General features: G+C 40.1%; 1 protein-coding gene across 1 annotated transcript in view; it reads left to right on the top strand.

Annotated features, from left to right (window-relative positions):
• celf6 (CUGBP Elav-like family member 6) overlaps positions 1 to 23,118 on the top strand; it is a 184,215-nt gene that overhangs the window by 125,666 nt on the left and 35,431 nt on the right. Inside the window, exons 4-5 of the mRNA XM_084720525.1 lie at positions 13,994 to 14,122; positions 19,384 to 19,463. Of these exons, the coding sequence (XP_084576651.1) occupies positions 13,994 to 14,122; positions 19,384 to 19,463 (209 nt within the window). The remainder of the gene's footprint in view (positions 1 to 13,993; positions 14,123 to 19,383; positions 19,464 to 23,118) is intronic.

Below are 23,118 nucleotides of genomic sequence, written 5' to 3' on the forward strand. Positions count from 1 at the left end.
GCAGCCTCTTGTGGGCCATAGAAAATCACAAAAGAGCCGTATCCAGCCAGCAGGCCTCTAGTTGAATAGGTGTAATCTAGGAGTTTTAAACCTCTTTTTGACAGGGCTGGGTGATATGGCCTAAAATTTAAATCACAGTATAATTTGAAGCAAGGACAGTCATGGTATATATCACGATATGTTTGTTTTTCTTAAAATTTCAATATAAATGCTCCTGAAGTGGGAAAGCACTGGTATGACAACTGCATGGCAGCTATTACTGTACTAACTGTATTACTAGGACATAATTCACACAGTACAGAGGTATTGTTTTATGAACATTTACATTTAAGTATATCAAGTATTACGACCGCTTGTAACCACTCTCATCCAAGGCAATTTGTGGCTTATCATTTTTTACTTGTTGTCTGACTTTCTGAACCCAGGCCGTGACCATATAATGGCAGTTGCACTGGCCTTTTTACCAACTTTTCCTTCTCTTCCCTTCTTTCCATTTCCTTCTCTGCGCACTGTAGCAAAGTGTGACAAACAAGCTAAAACCAAAGCTATATGTATGAAGACTTAGTAGCTTAGTTTGTCACAAATCTTACAATTTGGCAAAGTGTCAACAATTATTGGTCCTTTTATTGGTTCATCTAATGTTTTGGTGTGATTTACTGTCACATTCAGAGGTGGAAAAAGGACAGATTCTCAAGTAAACTCAAGTAAAGTAAAAGTACAGATAATTGTGTAAAAGACTGCTAAAAGTAGAAGTACTGATTCAACTTCTTTACTGAAGTGAAAGTGTTAAAAATACAGGCTCTGAAATGTACTCAACGTGTAAAAGTAGGACTCTGAAAGAAATTTCCACCAGCTATTTCTGTGCAAAGCTAATTGAACCTCACCTTTTCTCTGCAGTCAAGTCTCCTTCTCTCCTCTGTTGTCTTTTGTCTTGTTACATCTTTTATATCATTTTCATCTTGTTACATCTGTCGTGCGTGATATGCACTGACTGATAAACCAAGGAATCTTTTCTATGTGTTATTGTCCCATCCATTTAGGCTGAAAATTTGTCTTGATGTTGGGTAGGCAGTGCGCAAAGAAGCAAAATAAAAATCAATAATTTCCCTCAAATGCATGAAAACTAAAGTAAGAGCCTGTATTGAAAAATGCAAAGAGCAGAAAGTACAGATATTTGTGTTAAGATGTCGGCAGAAAAAGTAAAAAGTTGTCAGAAAAAAAATAAATACTCAGGAAAAGTACAGACACTCTACTTAAGTACAGTAACCAAGTATTTGTACTTGGTTACTTCCTACGTGATCACACTGCAGCCTCTCCCCTGCTCCCTGTATCATGCCTGAGCTCCTACACAAACACACACACATAAACACCCAGAGTATTAGAGACAGTGAAGTAAACCAAGTGAAGATAACTCGAAGAAGAAAGAAAACAATATTTTCATCTGCTCTGTCTGCAGTCTCTCATCCTCTGCCTCTATGTTTTACACAAGCGCAGCGCACTAGCTCGACTGTGCTGTACTTTCAGCTGCTCCTTCATTTCTAAACAAAGCAGCATGGACTCTCAGGTTTTCCAGACGATTAGCTGGCACAGGCTGATGACAACGAAACTTGAGACAACTTGTTTTTTTTTAATCAAGCAAAATGAGGGCTCTTTTGGTTGACACGGTGTAGTCAAAATTTATACTATAGGGCAAATTCAGACCTGTGTACTTTCTATACCATATATTTGTGATATGCACAGCATATTTTTTTTTATCTGGAAATAAGAGCACAGCGAATTGACTGTTATTCACACTCCCTGCTTTCACTTCAAAATCAACACACAGAGGTATACTATCCACTATAAATCTACTTACCTATCTGTCTGCCTCATGAATACTAGTTACACGATAACATTGGGATTATACACTACAATAAAGTATAAATTGTTAAATCACATAAAAGTTTTCTGTGTCAGACTCAGTGCAATTCAATGTTTGATGTGGTGTCTTCCAATTGAACTCCACTGATATACTGTATATGCATCAGCGGGTGCAGTTCTACAAGTTAAATTACATCATGTGTATTAAAAGAAAGTTTTTACAAAAAAAAAAAAAAGTAGACTTGTCCGTACAAAGCATTCAAATGTGTAATTCTGCTTTGACATTGTACGATACTGATTCTCTTGCACAGCCTCGTCCCTCCATCTTTAGTCTGACTGGCATGGTGATTGACTAGATCATTCTGAAGCCATTTGTGGCTAACATCACTGAGGTTAATGCAGATTAAGCCAGTTAAAGATTTACATGGGTGAAATTGGATCTAATTGGACCAGTCTGTGTCTGCCCTGTGCTTGCATTTCAGAGTGGTGATTTAGACTGCCTAGGTCAGATTAGACTGAGCCACTTTGGTGATTTATGTGGTCAAGTGTGAATCAGATGGCCCATTTCTATTGCCACACACACCCCCATGTAGATCTTATTTTTGTCATGGCAGCACTTTAATTAACGGCCATCTAAAAACAGGCAAAGTCTGACCGACAAGGCCTGGGCGAGAGCCAATCGGCATTCTCACCAAGATAAATTGGATCTCTGGGCTTAAGAGGGGAGGATGGATGGGTCCCAATATCAATTACTACCCTTTTTCAGCAGAAAGAGAAGGGAGATGAACAGGCAGTGTGAATGAAATACAGAGGGCTCTTAGGCTGGCACAGCCCCTGCTAGTCTGTCAGATGAACTTTCTATATGGGAGGACAAGATAGGACACAGCACAGAATGAAATAAGACCAAGCAGACAGGCCCCAACAGAGATATTGAGCGTTAATGGCAACAGGAAGTCAGCAGACAGGCCAGGGAAGTAAACCACAGTCGCGGCTGACAATGAAATGAGATTTACTATGAAGGCCTGTGGTTAAAGGAAAATAGACAGCCCAGTGAGGGCTGACTAAAGGAGAGAAAGTAGCGAGGGATTCGTCTGTGGAAGGCTGAGGACCAGTCAGGTGCACCAATCCCAGTGGGGCCTCTAGATTGTCAAACCCAGGGTTGAACCGGGACATTTGCACCTCTAGAATGGAGTCACATTTATCACTACCAAGACACCAGCAATTATCTGTCATGGGAACTTGTGCGGGGGTCTCGATTACGTGCCTGTGCAGGCATTAGGGGCCATTACTCCATTTGGAGACTCTAGTAGCCCCTCTTTTGTTCACAGTGTCCCTGAGAGACATCCTCTCTCTGGGGATAAGGGAGTGTCAGGAGGAGAAGTAAAACCAGAGCTCAAAGAATGACTAGGAGGGGGCCCGCAATCCTGCCGCTCGGATGCCATTGTGGATCACAGAGCCGATTCTCTGGCTGTCTATTACAATGACTCATGTCTTATTTTATTTTTTCCTTGGATTATCAAGAAAGAATGGAGCATGGGAGGGGAGCTTCACGGCATTTAAATCTATTTCTGTTCCTTGAGTCAGCCGACCTCTTCCCCACAAAGTCCACATTTATCTGATGTGCTTAACATCGCTTTTTTCTCTGCCCAATTCTATCAAACTGTGATTTCAACTCAGAGATACTGAGACACATTTGAGGCATGGGTCTTGTGCTCACTGGCTCTGTGGTCAGTGCAGGAGCAGATGCGCTGCTGTAACTCCACTTGAAACCCAAGCAATTTTCTTCAACTCAGAAGGGGCAGAAATGAGGAAAAGTGGACATCTCTTGGCCTCTCTCTCTGTGTTGTTTCCTGTCTTTCTCGTTCTCCCTCTTTTCTGTCTCATTGGTGCTGCAGTGCAAAGGGAGAGATGAAGCGAGTGATATAGAGAGAGGTGGGGATTCAGCACGAGGCCCATGGAGGAATGCGCAAGAGTGAGAGATGGAAGACAAAAAGAGCGCGAGGGGAAGAGACGACAGGATGAGAAAGTTAACGGAGGGTGATGGAGGCAGCTGAGTGAATCTCAGCAGTAAATCATCTCAGAGCCGCCCCGTCCCTATCTCCTCCTCGCCTCGCCAGGAATCTTTTTCCCCCTGACCTTGTCTGCCGCTGTGTCTGTGAAGAAAAGATGGGGCCAGATTATCTATGATTGGAGATGGCCATTATCTAAACACAATCTTGGAGCTAGGTCCCACTCCTCTAGCCACTGCTGTGAGACTGGAGACCACACTGATGAGAAGAGAGATGATGGGTCAGCCAGCAACACCCTCTCCTTTTATTAACTCTGATAAGATGGTTTCAACACTCTCACGAAATGCCCGGCAACCTCCATCAACATCGACTTTTTCACAAAGTGCCACTCTCAGTGCATTTGTCTACACACAGTCTCTTTACCCTACTTGTTTATTAGCTCCCCATACTTTTGTTTTATGGGATACTTATACAGTGCCAGGAGCATTGCAATCCCCGCATTTGATACTCCGCAGCCCCGTATGAGTCTTTTTAATATCACGTCTCGCCTTTTGTCTGTCTGGCTGGCTGAGGGGAGGCTTTGTGAATGGGTCGTGTTTGTCCTTGCCAACCTGCTGCTCTTCAGAAGGTTGACCCCAGCCGGGCAGTGAAGAGATTGACAGGACCTTAAAGATGTTGCGCGCTGTGCTGTCATGCCCCACCCCAGCAGGTAGGGAAGAGTGAGGGCTGCTGGCTGGCTCAGTCTGGCAGGCCACAGGGGAGGGGCTGTCTGGAGGCACCTCACGCCCACAGAAGAGCGCGCTCCACTTTACATGCAAATGAAGCCAAAAGATCCCTCTGTGCCTCTGGACACGATCGTGCAAAACTCTGAAAAGTCAAGAAGAACCCTGGCAGCGCTTGATATGTGTGCGCTGAGAAATACACACAGAGACATAGGGACACATGGACAGACAAAAGAAGCCAGGGATTTCCAACAGTGACCATTGCAGGATATTAATTCAGTGTTTTAAGGCATCAATTTAAATTACTCTTTTGCAGAACTAGTGGGCCTCGCTATTAGAGAAGATATTTCAACTGTAGAAAAAGAATAAGTTAAAATATTTGAACAAAAGCCGCAACAGGCAATTTTCTCAAAGTTTCCTCGATTGTTCTGTGTTAGTTTTTCAGGATGAATACCAGAAGGTTTAAAGCTCCTCTCCCACTCCCTTGGGTAAATGGATGTGACAGCTCTAGTGGTATAAGTAATGCATTTACAAACACAAAGCCTGTATCCTCACATCGTGCCTGATACACTGACAATTTGAATATCTGTTCTACTCTGATTATTCCATTTACCACCTCACTATACTGGATAATCCACTTGCATACATCAGATTGGGACCAGCAGCAGAAAGGTTTAGTGTGTGGTTGCACATCGTTGTCACTGGGATGGGGTCTAATTACTTCTGTTAGCTGGGTAGGAACTGAACATGAGTTAGAAGTAGAATGAGGCTTATTAAGTGGTTGAAGGTGTTGCATAAAGACAAAGTAAATGATCACGGGGGCTGAGAAATGCAGGTGAACGGTTACATATATAATACAGGTTGTTTACTGCACTACACTTACTTTACACTGTCTATCTTAACTTCAGTGCCGCACTTTTATTCTGAATATTGACACTGCAATATACATCAATTGAAAACATTTTTATATCAAGTTGGAATAAAACACAGTACTGTAGTGCCTGTAATAGGAAATGAATAAGTAATAAATACTGTACTTAAATTTTTATTGACAACATCTGTAATTATTAATTAAATGAAATGATTCCCAGCAGGTGCAGAAGGGGCAAGCAACTGTAGTGGACCTTAAAGTGTGGAACAGAGAGTAATGAGGATTGCAATGAGGTCTAATATTTCAGTTTTTATCATTTAGAAGAAAAAGAAAACCAAAAAACAAAACAGATGTTAACATGTTTAAACAGAACCAAACCCAAAACTTACTTGTCTTACTCCTATTGTCTTCTGTCTTACAGCTTCAGTTGCAAACCTTAACTATATCTTTGGGCTCAATGGCCCGCTCTCTCTGCTCGTGATCCTCTCTGCTGCCAATGCCTTCAGGCTCACTAGGCCAAGATGACTGACTCGTAATGGCGCCAAATGAATAATTTGTTATTTTAAAACATTTGGCTGCATCAGCCTCAAGGGATTTCAACCTCTTTTCATTCAGCTTTTCAGTACCACCTTTACTTTTTTTTTTCTTTTTGGTTGTTCATCATGGTCCACTCCACTATTATCGAAATGTTTTAAATTTATCCCCCTAACGGAGATGGGAAAGGGACAGGGCCCAGGTAAAGTTAGAATGCACCAAAAGTAATTGGCTGGGAGAGAGAGGCTGACAGATGTAATACCCAACCGCAGTGAGCCGGCAGCCTACTCGCCTGGGCCAGTCAGCCAAACAGAACAGATATTTTTATTTAAGCGGGGGCTGAGGTTATTTAAAAATATGTATATTTTGTGTTGCCTTGGCCCCAGTTGACAAGCGGCCCACCAGGAAACCAGGACTGCTGTAGATTAACCAATCTGTCACTGCACATATTACATACATGACCTGTCTGGATTCCAAATGATGGAAATCTGTTATAGTGATGGAGATCCCTGCTAACAACAACATTTGTAACATGTGTTTGTCCAAAACACTGAGAGAACTTAATAATGTTAGCAAACCCATCTGACCAAGTAACCCAGGTTTGACAACCTCCCTGGTTCACCTGCTAAAACCACCATTGACAGTACAAGGTGCAGAGGTCCTGAGATGCTTTCCTGAGTATCTTTCTTAGTATTGAACTGCAATCTTGAACCTTCATCACACAAACGATGTCAAGTTCAAACAACCATTGAACCAGCTGAAATCCTGGGTCTCTCTATGCACCAGATCACATGCTAAAGAAAGGTTGAAGGCATAGATTTTTCTAATGTCGACCAGCGGTTGCAGAGATACATGTTTATGTTACATCAGAAACCTTTTAGTTTTTAACTTAAATTTAACTTTTACTAAAATTTATTCCATTTGTCCTCATGTTGTTTTCTCTTGTCCATTCTGAAAGCTATGTATTCCCAGTTTATTAGTTTATTCCCATTCCTTTTCACTTATTACCATTGAACCAAGTATTTGTCCCTCAATAAGTATGCAGCATATTTGCCAACAACACTGACAATCCCAATTGTTAAGCCCAAAATCTAATGTATTCAATAATACATGACAAGATGACTGGGAATATCTGACATGTTTTATAACAAATAAGTGTTAGTCTGTGACTTTTGTTTGATATGCCTAATTTAAAAGTAATTTCAAATAGAGTGTCATATGTGCTGCTGTTCAATATGGCAATTTAGTGATCCCTAAGGGGACATTTAATATGTGGAATTGTAGCCTTTTCTTCTGTTTTCTGAGTTGCTTTTCTTGATATAGTACTTTTCACACGACTTAATGTTCTTCAGTTCATTTCTTTTAAAGACTGCAACTAACATTTTTTTCATTAATAACACTCTATTAACTATTTAGTTTTCTTAATGATTACATATCATTGACTTTCAGCAATTGCTTGTCTAATGAATAATTAATGAAATCATGTACTGTTTTGAGCACTATTTCTTTCACAAAAAGATAATGATAACCTATTAATGTATCTACAAAAAATGGCATGAAGGTAAAGTTTGTGTGACTAAATGAGGCTTGTAGGAGCTGAATTATCCCCTGAAGTTATTTGGGGAAAGGAAATAAAGTCAGTTGAGGATGTGAAAGTGCTGTGGCCATGCAGACTATTATAAACTCCAGATTCAAAAATTATTTTTTTATTTTTTTTTATTATAATTTTTCTCTCCATCCGGGCAAATGTTTAATGCTCATTTTCTAAAAAGCCTATTCTGAAAGCAAATGGTACCTTTTGATTCAGAGCAGACTCTTGCCTTTACACAACTGGAACATACAGTAGATGATGAAAAACAAAGTCTAATGTTAAGAAGCCGTTCCCAACATTTTGTACACCCAGTCTGAACGCCTACATGTGTGAGCGTGTCTGGTGGCAGGCCTCCCAGGCAGCAGCGCACCAGCATCGGGCTTTTCTAATGAGACCATAAGAAGCACAACTTCTCTGTTGTGTTGCCTGGAACATTACTCTGCATTTGAAATGCACCCAGCGGCCTAGCAGGCATCTTTTATCGTTGGATGCAGCTGTCCATGCTTTCTGAACACTTACTACTAGCAAGCTTCCCTGACTACTGCCAGCGGGCAATAAGTGATAGAATCATGAAAAAAAAGAGAAGAAAATATATATATTTACCACGACACAGGAGCGGGAGAGTAATTCTTTAAAGAGAATATTCCCATTATTGGCAAACAAAAGCAGAAACTTTTGAAAAGTCGACTTCACAGCAACTGATTCTTTGCCTGGAGTGAAAGAGTAGGGTGAGGGATGACAATAAAGGGTAAAGAGAAGGATATAGAGAGAGCAAGAGAGAGACAACAGGAGAAGAAAGGGAACGGAAAAGCACAATCTATATGCATATTCCACAGCCTACAACACAAGTAGCACTTTATTCCATGGAGAGAAGCATCAATCTTGACAGCATATGGCGTCTGTGCAAAATCCATTAATTTTTAATATACCGGGCGCTGAAATGAAAAGGCTTCCTGAGACAAGCAATTGTCAGATGTCAGTAGTATTTTGATAACTTTTTTGATCTCCTTTTTTATTTGCATTCATAAAACTGGGCTGTCCACATGCCACCACAGTTTGGACATGGCTGGAGACTGACATGGAACCATTTTCCACACAATTGCTCCCACCTCCAGTCAGGAGATGAGACACTGGGGGGAAACAAAGAAGATGTGTGGATTTACTTTGTGTGCGAGAGGAAGCCAGTGTGCACTGCCTGAGGCCTAAAAAAACTTTAAATGTCTTCACACTCACATACATAGACACTGGTATAGTGTATACATACTGTGGGGGAGACTGAGGATGGTTACAACACTTTTTGCATTTCTCTCAGTTGCTCTGACACTATTTGGACTAGACAAACCAAATCCTGATATATTATACTTACATTAGTCTGCTAATTACCCATACCATTTAAAGATGATAACACATCACAATTTTATCTGAATGGAATAAGTCAGATGTTGCAACTGACCCCCACCCTAGGGACAGCTGCAACATGATACAACATGTTACAAATACATCAAATTTCACCAAATTCAACAATTAAACTTTTGATTCAAAAATAGTATTATTAGTATTATTATAGTACATGAAAATATTAAAATATTTGCTGTTTTACAATAATATTACTATCTTGAGTCAGCGTGCAGATGATGTTATTCATTTTCTAAATATTTTATTGTGAGACTGGAGCAATGACTGGTTTATTCTGAAAAATACTGTTGTGTGGTTGTGGTTTTGATTTGACTGCCTAGCTTGGGGATGGTGGCAACAACTTTTTGCAACCCTACCCACCCTATCAGCCGTGACAAAATGTCATCTGGGAGCACGAAACAATGGCCTTGACACATGCTAACCATGACACTTAGAAGTCATACAGCTCATGAAAAAGTGGAAAAGAGTATTACTCTAGCATGTTTCTAATTGGAGAAATAAGAATTGTTTCAAGCCTCCCCCTTTGGAACCATCCCGTCTATCCAATATATGGTACATCGCCCATAACAGAAATATGAAAGCCTGTGTTGACGAGCCAATATGGAGGCATGTGTTCACATTCACCTCCATGCACCCAAACCCAGTTTTTAAATAGCCTATGTATCCTTGAATCTGCTAATTACATTTAAAGTATACAGCAGAGAAAATGCTCCAGAGATACACAAATTAATCAGTGGTGTTTGAGGATGCAATAAAACAAAAACAAAAAAATCTTAATGCTGTAGCCAGCTTCCCAACCACCACACACACGCGCACACATATTATTATTTGAAAGTAGTGGCGAGGTTTGAAAGTGCAGATTACAAAGGTCTCTTCAGAGTAGAGCAGAGAAGTGCTGTAGAGCTCAAATGTTCTCCAGCTGTGTGGCTGAGCTCTGTTAGAGGGATAAGATGAGCCCCTCTCAATGAGAGATAAGTACAAAGAGGTCAAACAGTCACCTCAATGAGTTTTGTCATACTTCTATATCCTCAGACACTTCCATAGGAAGGTCCTCACCCCTCTTAATGCAAATACACGACTGTACTTGAGAAGAGTGTTCTCTTTTTCTCTGCTCCTCTCCCCAGTTTTAATGGATAACTCTATGGAGTCATGGAGTCATCTCCATGTGCAGAGGGTGTGTTACAAGATATTTATTCATATTCATAAAATGCCAATTTAACGCTTGCGAGTGGCGAGTGCAGGAGATGAGAGGGAACTAGGAAAATCCAATAAGAGCTGCTATGGAGACAGGTGCAAAGCGGACTAATTAATAGCAATCTATACTCTGGCCAGGGCATGCAGTGGGCCGACTGAGACACTCTTAGGTCAGGCAATGAAAAGATAGCAGCTCCAAATTCATTTTCTCACCGTGGCTCTCCCAAAGGAAGGCTCCCAAGTACACTCACACTTCCTTTAATGCCTTCACTGGGGTGTAATTTATTTTTGCGTTTGCCAGCACATTTGGAAAGTTCATTACTTCGCTCATGGCTTGTTAATTAGCCTTGTAAAGCCGCCATTAGATCTCCTCGGGCCAGGACCGAGATGAGACTTTTGTCCCAAAACATTAACACACTGCAGGAGGCCTGTAAAACTGCACTCTGCCCATTTAAGTTGTAACAGTGACACCTCAGTGAAAATGTGAAAGATGGAGGGACGATGGCGGTGGGGTCACGTGTCCTCTGGACGGGCTGTTGCCTCGTTTCATGTTTCACCTTTTCTGCCATGGACAGGGGTCAGGCTCATTTCTCTCCAACACCTGTTCAGGGCTGACTTTACAGCTACGCAGCTCCTCCGCTGATGTCCAATATCCAGCTAGGTGTCTATCCTCCTGTCGCTCTTTGCTAAATCCCTGTCGACAGTATAAGTGGCTGTCCTGGTGATCTCCTTGGGGTTCTCGCTCACTTCCAACCCTGGAGCTCCAAGGGAGGAGGAGCAGTAATGAGCAGTAGTAGCAGGCTCAGCTGGCGGGTTGGAGAATTCCTGCTGTGTGAGGCGTGACTACAGGAACATGGACTGACACCACAGCTACAACAGCAGCAGTAGAGACCAGGCAGCATAGCCTTATTGATTATGCAGGTGCTCATTTGTGTGGCCAAGCGGGTAGCAGGCACGTGTCTCATTTGAACTTTACAGGAATGGAACAGGATCCGATTTCCCCGGCTGCAAAAAGGAAGCCCTGGTGCTTTATTTTTAGAACAGCTGCGTCTAATGGGGCCTGGCAGGTACAGGAGGCGTCACATCTGTCGAGGCCCAGGTGATGCTCTCGCCCTCCGCTCCTACTCGCTCCTCGCCCGCTCCCTACCAGTCAAATGACTCACAGTGAAGATCAACAGTGTCATTTCCAATAAACTCTTCTTCCTCTTCCTGCCACTTTCCATCAGTTCTGGCGATAGGTTCTTGCTAGTAGCCATTTCATTCCACAACACGGCGGAATAGGGGATGCATAATGTAAAAGATGTAAAGAAGATGAATGCTCTGTCTAATGCCAGGGCGCTGGGAAGATTAATTAGAAAAATCCGGCTTTCTGACTGGCTAAAATTTTGTGGTATAGAGCCCATACGTCTGTGCCAGAGTGGCCCTGTCTGGATCTAAGGAAGCAACTATGATACACTGAAGCAGTGAAGATATTGGTATTGGTTGCCCTTCAAACTTCTGTTGTGAAATTGGGAAAAGACAGTGCTCAATTTCAGTCCACTGTGTTAAAATTCTGGTGTTACTGTGATGTCTTGTGTTAAATCCAAGTGCGAATCAACTATGACACCACCAATTGATTTGTGGACTACTGTTTAGAAGGCTCAACAAAACTCGAGACTTCATTATGGGGGTTCCCATCTTGGCTTTTTGCAACAAGAGCACGCGCAGTACTGATGAGAGGTTGGAGATGGTGGGTGACATATTGTGACTTGGGCGGTGCTTGGGTCATCCGTTCAGCAGGAAATAATGACGACCTGCCTGGTTGTGATCTTATTTGTCTTACAATTAAAAAGTAGATATGTTTGTGAAAACAGATTAGGAGACGGACAATGTGGTAACAGAATCTTGATCCATGTTTGATCAATGATCTCTAGTTTGACAGCCCACGTTTTATGAACCACGTGTGTTGCACTGGACAGATTCACTAAGAATGACCTGTTAGATACACAGAAGCCAAACCTAAAGTGCACCCTACTTTATCATGAACATCATACTGTATAGAACAAGACCTGAAACCTAGTGAGACCATAAACTAATTAGGAAACTGTTTACTGAGGTCATAAATTAAATGAGAAGTAGAGTCATTTTGCCCTATAGGTACATCAATTTTTTTTGCAACCAGTGGCCGTTAGTAAGAATGCAGGTTTAAGGGACTTCCGCATTGGCGTCACTTTTCAAACTCTGAAGCGCCGTCCACTATGTTTAATATATGGTCTGTGGTTAATACATACTAGATTCAGCCAACATTATATTAACGGACACTATAGAATGGGGAATGGATGCTTTCTCACTTCAACTTAACTTTGTTTGACCACTTATCCATGAACTTTCTATTTCAGTTTGATAGTCAGAATGATTCCCTGATATTTCTATGATTCATACCTTTCATTCGTTTTGAGTTCATTTATGTTACTTTCTTTATTCACAAATAAAATGCAATTAAGAAGTAATCCCCTCCAAACATTTCCAAGTTTCAGTTATTTTTTAGCTACAGTTTTCTACCGTTGACACACAAAATGGGCATTTCAGCTATTCAGCTAATTAAACCACAAATTCAACAGAAATATTGAGTCAGGAGTTCATATATTACAGGAAAAACTACCCACTCCAATGCTTTGTCATTCTTCCTTTTCAAGGCATGAGAACTAGATGTTGTAGCTTTCATGGTTGAAATGTTTTGCAATGCTTTCAGCTAACCCTGTTTTCCATCATTGGGCTGTGAAACCAACAGGTCATGGTCATAGTTGCTGTGGTTATGTTGTGCAGAGAGAAAAGAAAACTAATTTCTCACATAAACTTCTATATAACTTATAGAATAATGCAGTGTGTGCACAAAATAGCAGGAAGACAAATTCTTTCTCTGATTTGCACCATGCAAAACCGGATTAATCTTAGTTCTTTATTTGTTTCAATTGTTGGACAAATCTGTGAACCTTTGGCTGATAATTATCCACAAACAACTTTACACTGAAAAACTTCATCTGTTATTTCTGGGCGGCCAACACTGGGGAATACACAGAATGTTGACTTATTTTCCAAAGTATTTGTTCCGAACTAATTTCCCACATACTGTAGAAATGTGAGTGTCTCCATCCGACATATTTTACATGTTATACTCAGCAGAAAGTGGGGCAGATGACAAAGTATAGACTTTAATGAGAAACCAGTACCCACTGGCTCTGTTTAGCTTTGTTACTTTTCTTGAGTTCATCACTGCATCGAATGTGCTGCAGAGTTTACTTTCCTTATTATAATTCTTCCTCCTTTGATAATGAGAAAATGTACTACCATGTTCTTGCTCCATGTTCTTTTTCAAGTCAGTGACTTTCAGCATCCAGGCGATCTAACAGTTTGTCTACCTGTGCAAAATATTCCCGCTCCCTTTCTACCTTTACCTAAAACCCACTGCGCTCCGAACATCATCTCTATCAAACTGTCACTGTGGCAGACTTGAATAGCTCACTGGAAACAGGAATACATCTCCCTCATACCAGGGCGGGGTGGCACACACCACACAACAGTAAGATCAACAACAATAACAACAACAACAGCAGCAGCAGCAGCGGCAGCAGCAGCGTAGGCTCAACACAGCAGACTGCTGATAAAAGGGGGGGGGGGGGGGGTTGAGTTGCACAAGTTCCTCTCAGCTCAGCAGAACGGTGCCATCAGCTGTAGCATTTGTCTGTTTTCTCCTCTCTTCCACCCTCCTCCCTCCTTCCTCCCCCGTCTTCCTCTCCCTTCCTCTCTTCCTATCCAGAAGACAGGAAGCTGTTTGTGGGAATGCTCGGCAAGCAGCAGAGCGAGGACGACGTCCGGCGGCTGTTCGAGACCTTCGGCCAGATCGAGGAGTGCACCGTCCTGCGAGGGCCTGATGGGGCCAGTAAGGGTCAGAGCCCACACACCTCCCACTCTTTTTTTTTCTCCCTGTCTGTCCCTCTTAACGCTAGAATGGCCAAGGCCGTCATTTTGACCATTTTCAAATTTTTATGTGCAATAACCTTTCATTTAAAATGTTTTTTACATAAATAACACACAGTCGGAGACGCATCTTGGTTGCTTATAGTCATTGTCTCTGTCAATGAGAATGTGAGGAACATACAGCAAAGAAGACCAAGGACAGTCAAAACACTTTTTGTCTCAAATCTTGACACAAACAGCATATTTTCCCATAGGCTATGATTGTTTTTTGTGATAGTTCTAGAGAAAATGTAATATTATGCACATTAAATAACATGTTTATAATCTTATAAAATACATTTAACTGTTTCTCTGAGTTATTCTAGATTAATCTAAAATTTGGTCACTGATGATTATTATCCTATAGAAAAATACTGCTGTAAATTACCCATTCTTGAGAACAGAGACAAATTATGTCGTACAAAAAACTATTTTAAAAATGATTAATGCCAACACTCAAATTCCAATATTTGGGTGAAGGATTAATATATATGAAGTATATGTAATTTATCAAATAGTTTGCTTTGCTTTAATTTTTCTTTATTTCTAAACTTGCTCTGTGCCAGAAAACACCCTTGACCCTGACAATTATTCACAACTTAAAACAACTTTCAAAGTCTAAAACTAACAATACCTGATAATATATGTATACAGTATACTACATTATTATAATTTGATCAACTTCATTTTAAAATCTTTTATATATATATATATATATATATATATATATATATATATATATATATATATATATGTTGGCCCAGATTTCCATCAAATTTTTACAAAAACTTGATTTAATCAGGCATAAAAAAGTTTACCTATACCCTAAGCTCTCCTGGCTCACTGATTTAAAAAAAAAAGGCAGAAATACTGCTCAAACACTGGTAAACTGTCTATTTGTCAACATATTCATCAAATAATATTGCTATCAGATGTCAAATCAGTAGTCAAATCAGTAAATGAGAATTATGGTTTAAAATGTATTTTTTTAATAGCAGTAAGAGGACTCATAGCAACTTTAAAAAATAAAATTGCTACTCACTATGACTATACTCCATAAGACATCAACTCCAGCTTTTCCATCCATCAGATCTGATGTCTACATTTAATAAAAAATTTAACCACAAGGAGGTTGTCTTGTTACAATAAATAATTCAACTTTACAATATTTATATTTTGGTTTTATTTCTTTTTCTTAAAGATGTAAAAATAACCAAATAAATGCATTGATAATGGAGTTTGGAATTCAAAGATCAAAATGACCACTCTGCTCTAATTATGGAATTCAGGCACTTCTAGTGTTAATCCTGTCTGTCTGTCTGTCTGTACGTGTGCTGTGTCTCTTTCTTTCTCCTCTTTACATTTTTAGAACCACGCTTCACCCGCTGCACGCACACTCATTGACATCGTCTGCGATCCACTCTGCTCTTCTGAATAACTCATCCTCCCCTTCAGCTATCCTGTTTTTTCACCACCTCTTATGTGTCTCGCTCGCATTTCTTTCATACCTCATTGTCACTGCGCTCCGACACCTCCTTCCTCCCGCTTTCCTTTTCTCACTACTTTCTGTATTCCCCTTTTTTGTTCTCACTCTACCTCTCCTTCCCCCTTTTTTTTCTTTCCCTCCCGAACTTCTTCTCATGTCGTCTCTTCATGACGGCAGCTCCTCTCACCCTGAGCTTGTACTCAACAAATCCATCACACAACACCTCTTCTTCCTGCTCTCCTCCTCCCCCTCCTCCTCCCCCTCCTCCTCCCCTTCCTCCTGTTATCTGAAAAGCGGAGGGGTGTAATCATGTTTGTTTCCCACATTCCCGTCATCCCTCCCCAGAGACACCATTGGACGATAATGTCCTACTGTAAATAAAGCAGCCGGGCTCTGGGTTTTCGCTGCTGTCACTCACCGTGTGGCAGATTTGCCTGCATTCAGGAACAGCTTACGCATTCATGTCTGCGGCTTATGTGCTATTTAGTTAGTAGAGCGTGGTCAAATTAAAGATGGCTGTGAAATGTGCGATGCAGGTGGGATTGTTCTGAGAGTCATCGTCTGACGGGTCTCTGTCTCATGGCCATATTTGGAGCGATAACGTCAGTGATATTGCTCAGAAGCTCTACCTTCCTTTTTTCTCTGTTGACTGTGATTTATTCTCTTCTATATGAAGCGTCTGAATGTGTGAAAAGGATGTGTGGGAGAGGGGTTGATAATGCACGAGCCTTCTGAGTATATCAAAGAGAAAGGCTGGCTATACTCAACCACACACCTATCTGTGTCAACATCTGTTCCTCTCACTGTTAATCCCGGGTCTATTGCTCTGCGTCGCCCCGCCGGCCCACTACCTTTCTTTCTCCCTAGCCTGTTTCCTCTTTCGCGGTCTCTCCCTCCCTCGCCGGCTCCCTCTCTTCCTGTCTGCTCAGATACCTTGAGCTGATTGACAGCACATAAAATGAAATAAGGCTGGTGCTGTTGTGTCAGACAGGAGCTAGTTTTCTCCCTCATTCGCGCTCTCACTCCTTTTTCGCCCTCCTGCACCCCCACACCTCATCTCTTTTTCTGTTCTCCTCTCCTCACATGCCACATGTCTCCGGTGTTTGTCTCTATTATCGCTGGCTTCATCATTACCTTTTCTTCAAGTTTTTAACGGCTATGGAATAGAAAGGTGTAGAGCAATGTTAACTACAAATACTACCCACCAGACAAAGGTCTCACATATAGGTATCTGGTCCTATCACTCACTGTGCAACAGTCCCACGCAATCATTACGGGATGTTACGGCAAATTATTTTGCCAGCCGCCTCGCTTGGGATGAGGTTCGCGTAATTTGAATGAGACAGACCTTGAAATTGACAGTGCTATCTGTTCCATGATGGAGGCTTTGTCCCCTGTTGATGTAAATTTATGCTACTCAGAGGCTTTTCAGCAACCCTCTTCACCCAATAAAAAGGCCGAGAAGTTTAACATCCATCTCTCTATGGCGCTGCTCCTCAAAGTACTTTCAAAGTGCAACACTTGCTGCCAGAGTTGAATAGAGCCCCGAATTGTCAGGAAAAATAGAGAGATGGCTTTTAGGTCTATAATTAAGTTGTGTTATAAATGTCACCCATCCAGCGGGATGGAATTCATGCATACATATTATTACCCCGGGAATTCAAAAGGCAGTGCAGATCCTCTCGCTTGAAAGCAATACAATCTCTCTTTTTCCTTTTTCCCCAACTCATTCTGAGCCATCAAATTCAAAAACTCAAATGTGCACTATAATTTATGAGGCTGTAGCACTTCCAATTCTTTTGAGATGTTGTGCTCTGTGTCCCTTAACTTTTTTTTTTTTCTAGGTCAGAAAAAGCAAGACTACAACATTGATTTTTGGGAGGAGAGATTTGAGGACATTGTATGTTTGACATGACTTTGTCATTGATGGTGTTTGCCAAACCCTGCAGTTTCGAGTGTCTTTCTGTTGGGCTGAGCTGCTGGGGTCACTGAGATTCTGGCACAATATCTGATAGCCTTGTTAGGGAACCAGCAGCAAGTTTTGTTGCCTTACGAAACCAAAAGGCTTTTGCAAGAACAAACTGCCCCCTTATTATTTCAACTACAAAGGTTAAATGCGTTTGTTCCTTCAAAGACAGAGTTGCAGTCAAATGGCACACAGTAGGCCAATGCATTTCAGTTGGACAAATGAAGACCTTTCCTGCTTCTACCCGGAGGGGTGTTCAAGTGAAGTAAAAGGGTGCTAGAGCGCTGTGACAGAATCAAAGCCTTCTTTGACTTATCTGTTTGCCTCTGTAGATCTGTGCAGCTTTGAGGACATTTGACAGTACAGAAAACACATGGCCTTTACTACTCACCACATTTCTGCACACAACAGTTTCAGCTGCTTGCTGTTTATTATGAAGCTGTTATGTGAATGAAGAAGCCTCAGGTAAAGGTGGAAAATGTCCTCCATTGATTGTGCACATACTGCATGTCCCTCAGTTCAATCTTTTTGATTTTGTCAGGAAATTATTAATTTGTTTGTCTGGGAAGCAAAGCTGACTCCTGAGATGTAGAAGTGAATGGGTTACTTCCAGACACAGAGCATCTCCTGAGCCTACCAATCAGTGTTTGTAATTTAATTGAATCATTACGACTCCTTTGAGAATGTAGAGTGAATAAATGTATATGAGCATACATAACTGTTTTAAGTAGGTATCAGCAGCTCTCAAGAAGCCAGGGATTGAGCTCAGGAAAATCCTGCCTGGTTCTAAGACACTGGTGCTTCTCGATTAATGAAAAGGGGGCAGAATTAATCCATGAGTTTGTTAATTAGGTATCTCTTGACTTAACACATGAGCTACCTGAAGGCAAGGATAAGAATAGGACATAACAGAATACCTTGTGCAGTCTATGACGACCATAAAGCTTAGAGAAATAGCTCCTGTTTAATTTAATGGCTTTTGGAAAATTACAACATTTCAGTTCCACTGTATTTCAGTTCACTAGCTTTCTCTTTATGTTTTAGTGGTTTAGTGCCTATCCTTACCTACACACTGATGCAGTATTTAATCATGTGATTAGGATATGTAACCTTCCAAAAAACATATTGCACATTATTATTATCTACTTAAATCATTTTTACCATCATTTGAAATGTTAATGCAATGAGGCTCCAGAACACTGCTGCCAACACCCGTTCCCTTGTCTTGCGGCCAACTTTTTATGTTGACTTTTCCTTTTGTGCAATAACTACACAACAGATTTAAGATGATTTGAATGCCCCTTGAGCAAAGCCCCCCTCCATCTGAAATTATATGCGTGCAAAGATTCGGTTAGATAGGCAGATTATAATACTATGCCTTTGTCATCATAATCTCTTTTATGAGTGACTGCACACAAATCACAAAGTGTAAATATTAAACAGATTAATAATCACAAACAAGTCAGGATAGTAAATGCCTTGGCTCCATGCTCCAAAGTGGAGGGGGTGGAATTAGAAATGGGCGAGGGACAGGATGTTCCACGCAGCTAATGCCTTCACTACAATTAGACTGATTTATTCAGAGTTATGCGCTGAACACACAAATGGCAGAATATATTTACAAACCAGATAACATGAAAACAATGGTAATGAATGGTGTTTTTTTCCCCCATATTCAAGGCCATCTCCCTGACGTTGTGCTCCTCCTCTCCATTTTTCTTTTTTTCTGTGTATACAGGCTGTGCCTTTGTCAAGTTCTCCAGCCACGCAGAAGCGCAGGCCGCCATCAACAGCTTACATGGTGGACAGACTATGCCTGTAAGTAACACACTTTTAAAACACACTCATAACAAGAGTTGTATCAGTTGCAAAGAAATGCTTTTACATTCACTGTGGACTGGAGAAAGTTTTGAAAGGGGTGTGATGTCACTTGAGTGTTTATTTATGCCAGCCGTATTGCTTGTGAGGTAGACTGGGATAAAGTTTACAACAAAGGTTGGTGGACTTTTTGATTCTGTTTTCTGTCCTGCCAAGAGACAGACACTGACCAAATCTTCCTTTAATGTTTTGTATTCCACATGCACATATCCACAGGAGGTTGTATGGTTTTTTTCTTTTTTCAAATTCAATACTGAATGTCTTTGTCTTTTTTACGTTTGGAAAAAATCTCATACATATATGTATATATATATATATATATATATATATATATATATATATATATATATATATATATATATATATATATATATATATGTATATATATATATATATATACATATATAAGATAGAAACATTCACATAACAGAAACCAAAATATTTACTATCTCTTCTATGTCTATAGTATGTCTATACAGTGTTCAATATATGCATACACACACGTATATATATATATATATATATGTATATATATATATATATGTGTATATATATGTATATATATATATATATATATATATATATATATATATATATATATATATATATATATATATATATACATGTGTGTGTGTGTGTGTGTGTGTGTGTACAGTCACCACAGGGACTCTTTTCAAAGCACCTCAAAAGTCCACAGTCTCACATACATTTTTGCTTTGTGTTATCGCACACAAAAGATTCCCACAGTCAGCATCTGCTACCTTACAGCGCACAGCTGCAAACTCTGTATCTGTCGTTTCACTCAATATCCATTTCCTTCTCCTGCTATTCAGACTACCTTTTCAGCAGACAGATAGAGAGTGTTTACATTCACAGACTTATAAAGATATGATTACTGTGCAGTGCACATGAATCCTTGAATCTGTCCTCAGGAGACATATGTAGAGGGCATATGAAAATATGATGCTATTAATGTAGAAAATTGAAACTCAAGTTGGAATGACGGACAAATAAAGAGGCATGCATATGTAGTTCAAGAGAGATCGAGTTTGTTCTTGCGACACACAGAATGTATTTCATTTAAAAAAAAAAAAAGGAATAACTAGCCAGTTATTACTATTTTAGTACAAATACCCATTCTTAAAATGTAATGCTGTGGGTTGTGGCTGTATTCCATGTTGAATTTCCACTTGCTTATTGCATTGATAATTAAAAGGGGAAAAAAGGCTCCACAACAAACTTGCAGAGAGCCTTACACTCATCAGGTTCTTATCAGCTGTTCTATCTAACAACTGTTCTACTCAAATGTCCAGAAGAAACAGAGCGTCCCACCTGTTCCCTGTAAGCTCAGTATTCACTGGCACTGGATACCTGGTTTAGTCCACCAACTTGAAAATAATGTAAAATTTTAAAAAAAATGAAAGAATCATAAAATTAAGGTTAGACAATTGATTATATACGAGAGCATCATACAACATAGCTTTGAAGAATCTTGTTATAATTTAATGATTGTTCATAATCTAGCCAGAAGATCTTTGATAAAATGGGGTAAGATGTCTCTGATACAAATAAAACTAATATTTCTGTGCAATGGCAGACTAAAGCATAGATTACTCTTTTTTCTGATTACTTATGGATTCAAATGTTTGTTATTACATGAGGAAATAGTCCTCTGTCAAAAGTTAATAGTCTGAATAGCTCTCTTAACCTGTTCCTGAAAACTGAAATTAGTGTGAAATTGGTGGCTTTACTTTGGAATAGTGTCATCGTCATGGTGAAGCAGTTTAATTGAGGTAGCAGGCCTAAAAATATTATTTCAGAACTGGTCTAATTAACTTTTCACACTTTATATCCTGTTTAGTGTATCCTGTTTTATGAGAATGGCTAGACAGGTAGTGTTACAATTCCCCACACCTAAATATAAATGTGTGTCATCAGCATAATAGTCAAACTTTTTGTTCGCTTTTGATACGCCCAAGACTTCGACGCATCAAAAGCAAATAGTAAATACTGTACGTGGCAAGAAATCCAACTGGTTTGAAAGTCAGAATCTCATTCTGAGGACGAGAATGAAAGGTGGATATTGTTGTAAATATTTTCTAAGGAAGGAGTAGAATTGTGTAAAAACTGAGACCAACGGTATGTTTAAAAAATATATTAAGCCAGCGGTCAGAGTGCCACTGAGATAATAGATGACATACAGGCTGCTGAATATTTTGTACTGAGGGGGACAAGTAGAGGGCTTTGTACAAGTCACAGCCTCTTCTAGCAACATGGGAGAGAATGACTGAAAAAAACAGCCTCATCACAGCCAAATTATTAACAGTGACAGTTTGGCCCCTGTCAGGGGGTTACCTTTTTGTTACAGAATATTAAACATTTAAAACACTTGAAAACACTTATCAAGGGAAGCTCCATTACAGTGACTAGAAGGGAGGTTAACAAGTAAGTCAATAACATTGAAAAGCACCCTAGAGTTAGGATGGATCTTCAAAATGAGGTCAGATTAATAAGCCGCTTTTGCTTCCTTAACTGCTTCCTGATATTTCAGCATTAAGTCCTTCATAATATTGTGGGACAGTAGCAGTTTATCAGCCTCCCATTAACTTTTAGCTTTTCTACATTTATTCTTCATAGCGTGGGTACCGTTTGCCCCAAGGCTGGGGTATTTATCTTGATATGTTGTGGATTAATGTTAAGCTGTAAATACTGGTTATAGCGCTGCTCAGCTCGACTGTAAATTTGATTGCATAGGAATTGAGAATTGTTCATTTTACAGACATAGGACACTCATACAGGTGTTTGGTCTCATGACCCTGGTGATGGCAAAAACTGACCATTACACAGAATCATGCAGCATGACATATAATGATAGGACAAGACCTCACATACAATGCAAGAGAATGATGCAAGAAATGGTCAGTGGGCGGTATTGCACTACACAACGGAGCTCAATATAAGTTATTATTCTGGATATAGGATTTAAATCACTAGTTATGATGTCATAACCACCCAAGGTAGACTGACAACAAGCTATGAGACTGTAAACAATGGCTTCTATGCTCTTGGAGCCACATCCATATAATATCAATCTTGTCTTGGATAAGTACTACACTATCCACAATCCTACAGTGTACCAGCAATGTTTCTGATTGGTGGAGCTCGCTGTTACAATGGACGTGGCTAGCTGGCTGGCTAGCTAGGTAGCTAACATGAGTCATTCTAATAATGTCATTATGCCACAATGAATATAATTTATATTCAAACACAACACAAACTAGGACATAATACAACACTGTCAATAAACAAAACAAAAGTTACATTTTAGAAGAAGCAGTATCATTGGCAATGGTTGATGGGAAGAGTAGTTTCTTCACCCTTAAAATAATCACGTAAACAATCTTGTACCTTTGCCATTTTTTACATTTTGCAATCTTTACCTTTGCTATGAATCAAGTGCTTTCTAATCATGATTCATCTTGTAGGCTTGAACATCTATATTTTATCGTTTTAGTAAGTGATGATGAGGTCAGCAAGATGGCAGCGCACACAAACGCAGCAGCTCCTCTGGGTCCGGAAAAAAAGTGCAAACTAT

The sequence above is a fragment of the Lutjanus erythropterus genome, chromosome 1 (genome assembly GCF_056507025.1).
Source record: "Lutjanus erythropterus isolate fLutEry1 chromosome 1, fLutEry1.hap2, whole genome shotgun sequence".
Taxonomy (NCBI): Eukaryota; Metazoa; Chordata; class Actinopteri; order Lutjaniformes; family Lutjanidae; genus Lutjanus; species Lutjanus erythropterus.